Here is a 14,162-nt window from a genome sequence, read left to right as displayed (position 1 = left end):
ACTCAAGTAATCCAACACAAAGCAGGCACCCCACATTGAAAACTAGAAATTACAAAAGCAATACACAATCACTACCACTTTCAGAAAGGTTCATAAACTAAAAGAAAAACAAACTTGGGGACAGAGTAATAAGCACACACAGCTGACCCAAGACAGACCTGGGTTCAATCCTAGTGTCTGATATGGTCCCAGAGCAGGAATAACCAGAGCCAAAAACAAAAACAAACAAAAACATGAACTTAAGAGAAAATTAATATATTGGGGCGGCAGCAGTGGTAAGGGCATTTGCCTTGCATGCTGCTGACCCAGGACAAACTTGGGTTAGATACCTGGCGTCCCATATGGTCCCAGAGCCAGGAGCAATTTCTGAGCACATAGCGAGGAGTAGCCCCTGAGCGTCACCAAGCATGGCCCAAAAACCCAAAAATAAATAAATAATAACTATAGAATTTGGCATAACTCAGTACAGCCATCAGTCAAACAAAAATGTCAAGAACAGCTTTAGAGGGCTGGAGCGGTAGTGCAGCAGTAGGACTTTTGCCTTTCATGTGGCTCATCCAGGACAGACCTTTGTTCTATACCTGGCATCCAGCACCCCATATGGTCCCCCAAGCTAGGAGCAATTTCTAAGCACATAGCCAGGAATCACCGGTGTGGCCCAAAAACCAAAACCAAAAAGAAAAAGATTTAGAGAAAGGCTTTCAGAGGCCATATATCTCCAAACTGAAGTCATATTACACCTACTCCTTTTTGTACTTAAAATGTCATGTATGAGGCTTGAGTACTCAGAGAATGCTCCCCATACAATCACTTAATTTTTGATAAAGGAGCAAGAATTCCTAAACGGAGCAAGGAAAGCCTCTTCAACAAGTGGTGTTGGCACAACTGGTTAGCCACTTGCAAAAAAGCAAACTCAGAGCCCTAGCTAACACCATGTATGAAGGTAAAATACAAATGGATTAAAGACCTTGATATCAGACCTGATACCATAAGGTATATAGAACAACACATTGGTAAAAACACTCCAGGACATTGAGACTAAAGGCATCTTTAAAGAGAAAACTGCACTCTCCAAACAAGTGAAAGCAGAGATAAACAGATGGGAATACATTAAGCTGAGAAGCTTCTGCACCTCAAAAGAAATAGTGCCCAGCATACAAGAGCCACCCACTGAGTGGGAGAAACTATTCACCCAAAACCCATCAGATAAGGGGATAATATCCAAAATATACAAGGCACTGACAGAAATTTACAAGAAAAAAACATCTAATTCCATCAAAAAATGGGGTGAAGAAAGGAACACTTTGTCAGAGAAGAAATACAAATGGCCAAAGGTACATGAAAAAATGCTCCACATCACTAATCATCAGGGAGATGCATATCAAAACAACTATGAGGTATCACCTCACACCACAGAGAGTAGCATATATCACAAAGAATGGCAATAAGCAGTGCTGGCAGGGATGTGGAGAAAGGAACTTTTTTTTTTTTTTGGTTTTTGGTTTTTGGGCCACACCCGGCAGTGCTCAGGGGTTACTCCTGGCTGTCTGCTCAGAAATAGCTCCTGGCAGGCACGGGGGACCATATGGGACACCGGGATTCGAACCAACCACCTTTGATCCTGGATCGGCTGCTTGCAAGACAAACACCGCTGTGCTATCTCTCCGGGCCCGAGAAAGGAACTTTTATTCACTGCTGGTGGGAATGCCATCTAGTCCAACCTTTATGGAAAGCGATACAGAAAATAAAGCGATTCCAAAAACTGGAAATTGAGCTCCTATACAATCCAGCTATTCCACTCCTAAGAATATACCCTAGGAACACAAAAACACAATACAAAAATCCATTCCTCACACCTATATTCATTGCTGTGCTATTTACAATAGCCAGACTCTGGAAACAACCAAGATGCCCTTCAACAGGTAAATGCTAAAGAAACTGTGGTACATATACACAATGGAATATTATGCAGCCATCAGGAGAGATGAACTCATGAAATTTTCCTAAAAATGGATGTACATTGAATCTATTATGCTGAGTGAAATAAGTCAGCAGGAGAGAGAAAAACACAGAATAGTCTCACTCATCTATGGGTTTAAGAAAAATAAAAGACATTTTTGCAGTAATTCTCAGAGAAAAAGAGAGGAGGGTGGAAGGTCCAGCTCACTACATGAAGTTCACCACAAAGAGTGATGAGTGTTGTTAGAAAATAACTACATTGGGCCTGAAGAGATAGCACAGCGGTGTTTGCCTTGCAAGCAGCCGATCCAGGACCTAAGGTGGTTGGATCGAATCCCGGTGTCCCATATGGTCCCCTGTGCCTGCCAGGAGCTATTTCTGAGCAAACAGCCAGAAGTAACCCCTAGCACCGCCAGGTGTGGCCAAAAAAAAAATAAAAACAAAAAAACAAAAAAGGAAAACTACATTGAGAACTATCATAACAATGTGAATGACCGAGGGAAGTAGAAGCCTGTCTAGAGTACAGGCTGGGGTGGGGTGGGGAGGAAGAATATCTGGGACATTGGTGATGGGAATGTTGCACTGGTGAAGGGGGGTGTTCTCTGCATGACTGAAACCCAACTACAATCATATTTGTAATCAAGCTGTTTAAATAAAGATATACAAAATAAGTCATGTATGATTTTCCATGTGCTTTTTTTAATTTTTAAACCACAGCAATTAATGTTTCTACCTTACTTTATCCTTTATCCCCTGTATTCCTTTCCTAATCAATATTCCACAATACTCTGCTTTTGTTGACAGGCACTAAAGTGATCCAAACTTCTTGTCTCAAAAACCCTAAATAGTGTGTCTCAAAGCCAAATATCCACACCCCAAGCCCAGAGACTGATTCAAGTCTGGAATCGAGCCAGGGAATCTTCAGTTTTACAAGCACCATCAAGTTCTGGTATCACTGTACATGCTACATGCTTTGAGATCAAACTCCAAAGGAGGGAGCCTTTCAAGTTCTTCCAGGATCTGACCCCAGCCTGCCCTCTGACTTATTTCCCACCTTCTGACTAATTCCACTCATCCAATCTCTATACTCCACACAAATTGAACAGTAGTTTGAATGCGCCTTGCCCTGGAATGCCTTCACCCAGACATGTGTTGTTCAAGTCGATTCAACCTTTAAATATTAACTCACTCTCCAACTCTTGCTTTACCTTTTCAGCTAGAAATAAGACTGTGAATACCTAAAGCGTCATATTCCTACACCTTATGGCATATGTATTTCATTACTATAAATAAAGCTACTACAAATGCAGTAGAACATTTGTAGTTCAAACGTAGTACTACAACTGTAGCTACTACAAAGAAATTTCTAACGACACCCAAATTTCAGTTCCCTCTGCACCAGTGTGCCTGGCAGTTTTGGTCAAAAGTATTCAAAATCGTGTTAGGGTAGCAAATGAAGGCTAATCCATTTCCCAGGCCAACATTAATGTGATTCCCTTTACTAATATCATTACAATCTCTGATGACAGAAGAACCTAGCATTTCCAGTGGCATTCCAGGGCCTACTGGAATTTACAAGAAAAAATAGATTTCTAGGAGGGGTGACACACACATACACAAACACACAAAAAGTTTTCAGGGCTGGCGTGGTGGCGCTAGAAGTAAGGTGCCTGCCTTGCCTGCGCTAGCCTAGAACGGACCATGGTTCGATCCCCCAGCGTCCCTTATGGTCCCCCAAACCAGGCGCGATTTCTTTTTTTTTTTTTTTTTTTTTTTTTTTGGTTTTTGGGTCACACCCGGTGATGCTCAGGGGTTACTCCTGGCTGTCTGCTCAGAAATAGCTCCTGGCAGGCACGGGGGACCATATGGGACACCGGGATTCGAACCAACCACCTTTGGTCCTGGATCGGCTGCTTGCAAGGCAAACACCGCTGTGCTATCTCTCCGGGCCCACCAGGCACGATTTCTAAGCTCATAGCCAGGAATAACCCCTGAGCGTCACCGGGTGTGGCCCAAAAACCAAAAAAAAAAAAAGTTTTCTAAGCAGGGGGAAAAACAATTTTTTTAATTTCAACCCAAAAGAGAAAGTGTGGCTACTAAATTTGGGGAACGCTTTTCTTTCTTAGTGGTTTTCTTAAAACCTCTACAGAAGAATGAGTCTTCAGTCTTGCCTAAAAAAAGCAATCAAATTCCACCAAGTCATATACAAAACCAACAACACCCTAGAAATCACCACCAATGATTTTAGGACTTTAAATGTGCCATACATATGGCATTATGACTCTGCTCCAGGTGTCTTCTAATTAAATGCTTCATATAATATGCATCTAAGAAATGTTTATAAAAAACCAGGGTACTTTCACTATAACCTCTCAATACACTATAACTGAATACAGTAATTGATGTATTCTATATTACTACATACCTGTGGATTTTCCAAGCGTTTTAAATAATCTTCAAATGGCCCCTCTATAAACTGTAGGAAAAGAGGGGGGGAAAAAAAGCCTGTAAGGAATCCAATTTCTTCACTATGCTGTATTTCACCAGATAATGTAGACACTTTATAATTATCGTATCATTTTGTTATTCAACATTGGCACTATTTAAATAAAGTTTTCACTGAGTTGGAAGAGATAGTACTGGGTTAAGAACTTTCCTTTGTGACAAACAGTAATTCATATGGACCCCCAAACGCCAGTAGGTGTGATCCCAAATCATGTTCTCTAAGTTCAGGGGCAGAAGAGGGGGTGTTTGAACCAGTACTTCTATGTACAAAGGACATGCTCTATACCACAGCACTGTTATATCCTTGCCCCTACAGACCATTTATGTTGGGAGACATAAGCAGCATTCTGATAGAAACCTGAATCCAATCTGAAACTCACCATCCTAACAAAAAAGTGAGTACAGGCCCTGACTAGTCAAGAACAAAACCTAATTCTGGCCCCTACTTTCCAATGCTGCCAAGAAAAATGGTTAGAAGATACTTGTGATAATAGTGAGTCTTTCCTCTTGAACTTTCAACCTGCGATCTTACTCTTTTAAGATTATAAAGACTAAATAAATAAATGTTTGGCACATAGTAATAGACTCAATGGTAGTTTTCATTACTATCAATAAAACTTTAAGATCCGAAGGCCAATATGACTGATTCACCAGTAACTGTCAAATTCTTAAAAGACTGCTCCATTGCCCTCCCCACCATTTATTCCATACCACTTTTTGGTTTTGAGGCTGTACTAGCTGTGCTCATGAAACTACATACAATATGCTGAAAATGCTAACCCAGGTCTATGTGAAAACTGAATTTGCCTTAATCCCTGTATCTCTCCAGCACACCCTATTGGGGGAAATGAGCCACACCCAGTGATGCGATCAGTCTTGGAGAGCTCACGTAACTATATAGGGTGCCAGTAATTGAACCCGGTTTCAGCGACATGCAAGACAAGTGTCCAACCCTCTGAACTATCTCTCCAGCTCTTAATTTTCTCTTATCCATTGTCTACATTTTTCTAATTGTCAGCTTTTTCTAATTTGCAGAAAGACTTCAAATTTTCTAATCAAGCAGAGCTCTTCTTCCTGGAATACATTATACTCGGAGCCAGAGAGATAGCATGGAGGCAGGACGTTTGCCTTGCATGCAGGACAGTGATTCGAATCCCGGCATCCCATATGCTCCCCCCAGAGCCTGCCAGGAGTGATTTAAGAGCATAGAGCCAGGAGTAACCCCTGAGCACTGCTGGGTGTGACCAAAAAACAAAACAAACAAACAAACAAAAAAAACTAGAATGTATTATACTAATAGACAGCAATCAGAAAAATGTGACCAGTAGCAATAGTTTGCTTGGATGCAGAAACATCAACCAATATGTAAACAAAGTCTTAGAACTGAGTTATCTGCAAAGTGTCAGTGTTGCTTCTTCACTAGTTGAGTGGAAAATACCAAGTCATGAGGTGACTAATTCTAGGTCATAAAACCAGTACCTGTAAAGTTTAAAAAGCTTTTCCATGTAAAATGAAAATAGGTCACATCTTATTTCAGAGCTTTCTACTCCCTACTACTACAGGTGAGTAGTTAAGATACCATTCTGACACGATTAAGCTCTATTATATTATTACAGTGGTGGTATGTGATTCCCTATAAACTTTGCACATTAAAAACCAATAAATAGGGGCCGGGCGGTGGCGCAAGAGGTAAGGTGCCTGCCTTGCCTGCGCTAGCCTTGGACGGACCACAGTTCGATCCCCTGGCGTCCCATATGGTCCCCCAAGCCAGGAGCAACTTCTGAGCTCATAGCCAGGAGTAACCCCTGAGCGTTACCGGGTGTGACCCAAAAACCAAAAACAAAACAAAAAAAAACAAACAAAAAAAAAAAAAACAATAAATACCTTGATAACTAAAAAGGCTCAATGAGTCAAGCTCAGCATATTTTTATACTGCTAAGTATGAATTTTTTTAAACATACAAGCAGCATACTATAAAAACTTTAGTAAACACCATATCCAATTCCTTGTCATCAAGTAAAGCTCACTCTTCACATACAGAAATCCTGTTCAACTCTTCAACCTCCACAGTTCAGTGTCTTAAATGCTTTCGAATACATGAATCCCAAGTCTTTAAAAAAAATTACCTCTAAATATCCTGGATTTAACTCCATTTTTATAAGACTTTTATTTTCGTAACCTGCATTTAAGATCCAGTCTGTGTAATCCCCACTAGACCCTTCTAAAGGGCAAAATGTCAAGGACAGTTAGTCAAGACAACTTTTTACATTTGAAATTACAAATTACCGCTTCAAACATCTCTCTGTTCTCTCGAAGATAGTGAATACAGGCCATCCTGACTTCAACATGGCGAGACTGAGAGTGCAACACCTAAAAGAGAAAAACCAGTAATACTCAAACATTTTGCTAAGTGGCTCTAGATAACTACCTAGTGCCTTTTTTCATAGACAAAAAGTACATCAAACCAAAAGATCAGTTTATCTCCACTTCACTGTGTATAATTTGTAGTTTTCACTCATTCCCATATGGCATATAAAAGCACAATACTGGAACTGGACAGTACAGCTGGTAGGGCACTAGCCAGGTGCAATCCCAGAGACCTCCAGCAGTGAACCTTGAGGTTCGCAGCAAGAAATAACCCCAGAGGGGCCAGAGAAATAGAATAGCATTTGCCTTGCAGGCAGCCAGGACAGACCCAGGTTGGATTCCCATTCCCAGCATCCCATATGGTCCCCAGAGCCTGCCAGGAGCAGTTTCTGAGGGGAGAGCCAGGATCAACCCCAGAGCACTGCAGAGTGTGGCCAAAAAAAAAGAAAGAAAGAAAGAATCCAGAGAATTGCCAGTTGTGGCCCAAAAACAAACAGAAACCACCTTAAGCCAGATGTCATTCTAACAGTTTATTTGAATTTCTCCCTTCTGCCATTGAAATCCCAAACTTGAGGAAACCTTTGCAAATATAGGACACTTCCCTCACTAGGCCAGCTCTCAGCAGATAACTGCTCTTCACAAATCCAGGCTAACAGATTCTGCTACTTAGCATCACACTATGCTGTTGGAAAAGAGGACAAATGGGCAACTTCAACATAAATCCTGAGATTTTAAGTCTGTATGAAAAAATCTTTTTTCCATCACACCTTCTGTAAAAGTTTAAGTCAACTGTGATTTCAGAAAACTCAAGGCACTCATTCTGAGATCCTTAGTTAAGAGGTTTACACGATTAAGAAAGCAAAACCAGGGCCAGAGAGATAGCACAGCGGCGTTTGCCTTGCAAGCAGCCGACCCAGGACCTAAGGTGCTTGGTTTGAATCCCGGCGTCCCATATGGTCCCCAGTGCCTGCCAGGAGCTATTTCTGAGCAGATAGCCAGGAGTAACCCCCTGAGCACCACCGGGTGTGGCCCAAAAATCAAAAACCAAATTAAAAATAAAAAGAAAGCAAAACCAAGTGGACATCACAGGATGCAGAAAAGTTGCTGTGTGCGGTTATAGCAAAGGACCTGGAACATGCCCCAAATTTTAAATCAAGGCACCATATGAGTTAGAGAATAATAAAGATCTTTATAGCCTATGTATTTGTGTTATACAGTTACTGCAACGACTGCAACGAGTGAGCTACAGAGATAGCACGTTGGTAAGGAGGTAGGGCATTTGCCTTGCATGCGGCAGACCCAGGAGGGACCCAGGTTTGATTCCCGGCAGCCTGCCAGGAGCAATTTCTTAGCACAGAGCCAGGAGTGCCACTGGGTGTGACAACAAAACAAATGAAAACAAAACAAAAACAATTACTTCAATAAAAAGGATAGCCTGCTGGCATTCTGTCAAAATCCTGTAGCTATAGAAGGGAAGATTATTAAGTGCTCCTTCGCTAGCTACTAATATTTTAAGGTTAAGAGAACCAAGTTATTTTCTGGCAACCTAAAGATAAGACCAGGAGGACCAGAGGATGGGGTCATTTCATGTAACCACATCTCAAAGTACTATCAAGGCCTCCTGAGAATAATATAAAGTGGCTTTGTGTATCTTACACAGCCAACCCCAGTTAAATTCCCAGCACCACATACAGTCCCCAGAGCACCACTAGGAAGAACCCCTAAATACAGAGCCAGGAATAACCCTGGTGTGCACTCGCTCAAAAAAATAATCATTTTCCACTAGGAGAAAAAAAATTCTAAAAAGTTCTTGGGTTTTGGTGTTTTGTTTTGTTTTTTTGTTTTTTTTTTTTTTTTGGGGGGGGGGGTCACACCCGGCTGTGCTCAGGGGTTACTCCTGGCTGTCTGCTCAGAAATAGCTCCTGGCAGGCACGGGGGACCATATTCGAACCAACCACCTTTGGTCCTGGATCGGCTGCTTGCAAGGCAAACGCCGCTGTGCTATCTCTCCGGGCCCAAAAATTCTAAGAAGTTCTAATGACAAGAAAAAAATGTCTCTACAGGATGTATTGCATGGACATTGAACTAGACTTTTTTTTTTTTTTTTTTTTTTTGGATTTTGGGCCACACCCTGCAGCGCCCAGGGGTTACTCCTGGCAGGCACAGGGGACCAGGTGGGATGCTGGAATTCGAACCACCATGGTTCCTGGGTTAGCCGCTTGCGAGGCAAACTCCCTACCGCTATACTATCTCTCTGGCCCCTGAACTAGACTTTTTATGAGGATCATTCTTCAATGTCTCCCAATCAAATCATGACTTGTGACACCTAAATTATACTGTATGCTGACTAAGTTTCAAACTCGTTTTAAGGATACAGTTCCAGTTGAGCAATTCACTCCAATATGCCCAGAAAGCAGAGCACTCCAGCTGCCATTTTGCAGGCTCCTGTTCTAAACCAAGGGCTCAGCTCCAGAACCAGACAGGACTGCACGGAATACAATTCTGTCCCCTTACACTGGGAGACACCAAGACACACTGACTGAGAGCAGCCGCTATTTTCAGTTTAGCTGGACTGGTCTTCCGCTAAATTCAATGTATACTCTATTTAAATAGCATCCTTGGGGCCAGAGCGATAGAACACATAGGGCATTCACCTCGCATGCAACAGACTGGGTTCAATCCCAGGCATCCCATATGGCCCTCAAGCCTGCCAGGAGTGATTTCTGAGGGCAGAACCAGGAGTAACCCTTGAGTATGCCCCCCCCCAAAAAAAAGCATCCCTTATATTCTAAGTCCTCAGCAATAGAATGCCCAGATATCTTAAAAAAAAAAAAAAAAAGCAAGCACACTTTTTTTTTTCTTGCCAATTCAACAAATAGCAATTAGTGCCCCTTTCCTCACAGGAGCTACAAATACTTTATTATGAATAAAGGAATTACTAGTTTGAATAAACCAGTGACATCTGATAGGGCTTTTCTGCCATTAGCAAAGTGAAGCTAGTCTTGGAGCCATTTACCTAGTAACAGGTGGCAGGGTTAGAGTACAGCTTATTTTTCTCCATCAAAAACAAAGACAGACATCTTTTTTTTTTCCTCCTCCTGTAACAAAGAGGTTAGCCCGGGAAATCTGAACTGAAAGCAAAACTTTCAGTGACTCAGATAATTCTCTCAAGTCTGGAGTCCTGGTGCATTACAAAGCCTAGTACTGTAAGAGAAGCATGGCTGAAAGCCTTTTTTAACTATCTGTGCAAGTTCAAGAAAACGCAATTCAAATAATCTCACAACTCTCTTGCCAATTATTAAAGCCTAGAAAATAAGCTAGAAATTGGAGGTTTTCTAATCTTTACATGGGACAAGACAGTGCTAAATGTTGGGAGAGGCTCAGATACCCAGCTCCCAAAGTCCTCCGAGAGCCCTATTTTTAGCTCCACTGTGCAGCTCATTCAGGTCAAACCTCCTGTAGGCCCAAATCCAGAAGTGTGAAAGAGGAAAAATCTGTCTAGATCAGATAATCTGGAAGGAAAGACAACTTTGGACGAAGGTCTGGGAGAAAGGATTGAGGCCACATCCAGCAGTGCTCAGGAGTCATTCCTAGCAGACTAGGGGGATCATGTGGGGTGCCTGAGATAGAAGCCCTTTAAGTCAGTTGCAGGCAAAGCAAGCACCTACCTGCTTAACTTCGCTTGGCCCCATGAAAGACTCATCTTTATCCCCTCAAAGGGTGTCAGGGGCCAGACAGTACAAAGGACTGGAGGATAAGCCATCCGGGCAAAAAAAAAACCCAAGGCTCAACCCCCAAGTACCACTGGGAGTGACCACCAAGCAGAGTTGAGAGTAGTCCCAGAGCACTGATTGTTATAGTCCCCACACAAAAACTGGCACTCAACATTTCATATTCTCTCTCCTCCTTCTTGGAAACATTACTGCAGAAAACATTGGAAAAAAGAAAAATCCAAGCACACATTTTCCAAAGGTCATTCTCAAGCTGGTTTTCTTCAACACCTACTTCGCCAGTAGTCCTTTCTACTGAAGAGCCAGGCTTCCATGCAAAATTCCTGATATTTCACTCTCAAAGTGGAGTGTCAGTAAGTTCAGTATATTAAATTCAGAGTGTTCTGCATGCAGCTCAGGGATTGATCCCTCCCTGAGCACTGCTGGGAGGGACTGTGAGCAGAGACAAAAGTACCTTCAAAGACTAATAGGGTGTGGCATCAAGATACACATAAAAGTGTCAGTCACATAATCACACAAAAGGGATTATTCTCCAATTATGAGGATCATTTCAGGTATCACTTCAGCCCCATTATAAGAAATAAACCAAACAAAAAAACTATGTTCTCTGATAATAATGAGCTGTGTGACTCTTCTTGAAAGGAACAGTATTGGCAATTTGGCCAATTCAAATACTGAAATTTTCTGCTTGGATACAAACTAGGATGTGGAGACCCCAACTCCTAAGCATGTATATACCAAACTCCTGTTTTTAATACTCCTTTCTACCTCCCCTGCCTTGCCTGGCTCTGCTAGAGCTAACAGGATGGATAAATACAAGCATAATGCATCTGCACCTCAGGATTGGGCATCTGCTGAGGCCAAGAAGTTCAGGGAGGCGTCTTAAGAAGGCTGGACAGAGGGGGACAGACTGCTGTTAAAAGTACTAGTGGCAGAGTCCACAGCAACAATGGAGATTCCTAAACTGGAAATGAGAAAGCTGCCCAACTGACAGACCTCAAGGATTTTTTCAAGAACTACATCTGAAGGATACTGGCAAAATAAATAAAAGGTTTTTTCCCCCCAGGTAAATCCATTTCTTATATTTTAAAAGGAAAAAAAAAATGAGAGAAAAATGTGTCACATTATGGAGAGGCCAGGCCTGAAGATGAGTGGAAGAAATTGAGACCTATTACTGATGTTAAGTACATTAAGTACCTACCAATAGGAATTTTGAAAGTTTATTTAGCATTTTTAAAAGGTTACCAAAAAAAAAAAAAAAAAAAAAACAAGGGAGTCGGATCTCTAGACCCGGGCAAGCCCCGAAAAGTCGGAAAGACACACCGGGTAAGTAAGGCAACTTTTATCCGGTTTCTAGGATTCTGGTTCAGAGCAAGGTGGTTCTGGAGACCGCACACCTACCGACTGCACATACTTATGTAACACAGATCAAACACTCCTACCAAAACAAAGCCAGCAACCGTGCTGCTAGTGACGGGAGGTGGGGGGGGCCCGGGGACAGGGAGTCAAGGGGCGTCAAGGCCCAGGCCTCATGGGCATGCCCACCTAGGTTCAACCACGGAGCCCGCCAGCGGGATTTCCGAGCCCGAAATCCGAAGGAAGCCCAGAGCACAGGCGGGCGTGGCCCAAAAAAACCCCACCTCACTCCCGAAAAAAGAAAAGTGAACGTTGCCCCATTTCATCCGGGGAAAGTTGGGCGAGCCGCAACAGCGAACCCCCAGCGGTCGCCTCCCCCTCCATCGACTTATTTCTTTTTTCTAAAAGCTATTTTTAGTCTCTATGGAATCTCCTCCGAACGATTCTTTTCAAACATTTCTACATTTCCAAGAGGGCTGCATTTTTTCAAAGCGCTCCCGGGCGCCCCACCCTCGGTTCCTCCCCGCCACCAACGGGGGAGACCCCGGAGGGGTCGGCGCCCTTCACCCCCCTAAGTCCTTTTATATTTAAAAAAAAAGAAAATAAGAAAAAAAAAAGAGGGCCCGGAGTAAGAATTAGCACAGTGGAGGGAGTAGAGGCGTTCCGTTTGTCTTGCCTGCAGCGGACACGGGACGAACCCGGTTCGATCCCCGGTGGTGACCCCATAGGGTTCCCCCTCCCCACCCGCCCCGAACCCGCCAGGAGTCATTTTCTGAGCACAAGAGCCAGGAGTAAATAAAATAAACCCTGAGTGAGCACCGCAGGGTGTGGCCCAAACCCTCCCCTTAATAACCCCCCCCAAAAAAAATCGAAGAAAAAAAGGGAGAAAGCTTTTCTGGGAGGCTGCACCCCTCCAACTCCGCTCCGTCTGCAACTGGCCGACGTGCCCGGCTTAGCTTCCCCGCACGAGTGGGCCCGGGCAGAGGGAGAAAAGGTGAATGCGGAACCGGATGGCGGCGACCCGGCTTCCCCGAGGCCTGGCCGGCGATCCGGCGATCGGGCGGGCGGGAGGCGCCGTTTCCATCGCGATGGTCCCGATCCCGGTCCGGCCTGCCCTGCCCTAACCACGCGGTGCCCGGCGCCCCCCGTGGTGATCTTTTCTGAATGTTTTAGGTGTGTGTGTCATTTTTTTTTTTTTTTACCTGCTCGGCCACGGCCCGGAAGAGGCACGAGCCGTCCTTGGCCACCAGCTTCCGATACAAGCCCAGTTTCCGCAGGTAGGCGTCCATGGGCGTCGCGTCCTCGCGGGCTCCCGGGCCGGGGCCGCCGCCGCCTCCGCCGCCGTGGCCGGGCTCCGAGCCGTCGGGGACGCCGACGGCCGCCGCCGCCTCCATGTTACAGGCCGGCGCTCGCGCAGCAGCTGCAAGAGCTCGGCCCGGCGCCGCGGGCTCAGCCCCACATGGCCGCGCCGGCCGCGGGCGGGCGCTGGGGCTCAGGCTGGGGCCGGGAGCGGGGCCGGGAGCGGGGCTGGCCAGGGGCGCTCGCCGCGCGCATAGGACGGCTCAGCTAGGGAGCGAGCTACAGCATGGCCCGGCCCGGCCCGGCCCGGCGTGGCTGGACAAGATAAAAAAATGGACCCCAAAGAAAGCTTTTCTCCCCCTCGGGCGCGGGGGCAATCAAATATAAAACCCTAAAAAAATCTAAGAAGCAGCCCGCCCGAGGCCGAGAGGGGAAGAGAGAGAAAAGTCCCTTCCCCGGGGCGGCCTGAGACGCCGGCCCCCCACAAGTTTCCGCGTCCCGAGCCGAGCCGAGCCGCGCGCGCTCCCGCGCCGGCGGGCACGAGCGCGGGAGCCGCCTCAGGTGAAGCGGAGCGAAACGAAACGAGGCCTCCTCCTCCTCCTCCTTCTCCTCCAGAGAAGCCTGTGAGGTGAGTGAGACCAGGCGACAGGCGACAGGCGAGGCGAGGCGAGGCCCACGCGCGTCACCGCGACCGCTCAGACAGCCGAGGCGGCCACGAGAGAAAAGACGCGGCCCGGCGTCTCCCCACCTCGCCGGAGGGCGCCTGAGGGGCGGGCCGCGGGGCGGAGCGGCGCGAGGCGCCGGCGGCGGCGGCTTCGCGGCCCACGATTTGTTTTCGCTTTCGGGCCGCACGCCCGGTGGCACGACGGGAAATGTAGTTCGCGCGGCGACCGGAAGTCGGCCTGCCGCCCTGCGGCGGTCAGGACGCCCGGAGGGAGACGCCGG

The 14,162-nt window shown here is 45.5% G+C and overlaps 1 protein-coding gene across 1 annotated transcript in view; it reads right to left on the bottom strand.

The window, feature by feature from the left end:
- Positions 1 to 13,244, bottom strand: part of OTUD4 (OTU deubiquitinase 4) — a 54,654-nt gene extending 41,410 nt beyond the window's left edge. The window contains exons 1-3 of the mRNA XM_049769995.1: positions 13,121 to 13,244; positions 6,751 to 6,834; positions 4,385 to 4,435 (exon numbers count right to left, since the gene is read on the bottom strand). Coding sequence (XP_049625952.1) covers positions 4,385 to 4,435; positions 6,751 to 6,834; positions 13,121 to 13,207 — 222 coding nt within the window. The 5' untranslated portion in view covers positions 13,208 to 13,244. The remainder of the gene's footprint in view (positions 1 to 4,384; positions 4,436 to 6,750; positions 6,835 to 13,120) is intronic.
- Between the last annotated feature and the right edge of the window lie 918 nt (positions 13,245 to 14,162).

Source organism: Suncus etruscus, chromosome 3 (assembly GCF_024139225.1).
Source record: "Suncus etruscus isolate mSunEtr1 chromosome 3, mSunEtr1.pri.cur, whole genome shotgun sequence".
NCBI lineage: Eukaryota > Metazoa > Chordata > Mammalia > Eulipotyphla > Soricidae > Suncus > Suncus etruscus.
Note: the sequence above shows the minus strand (reverse complement) of the source record. Positions and strands in the feature narration are given on the sequence as shown.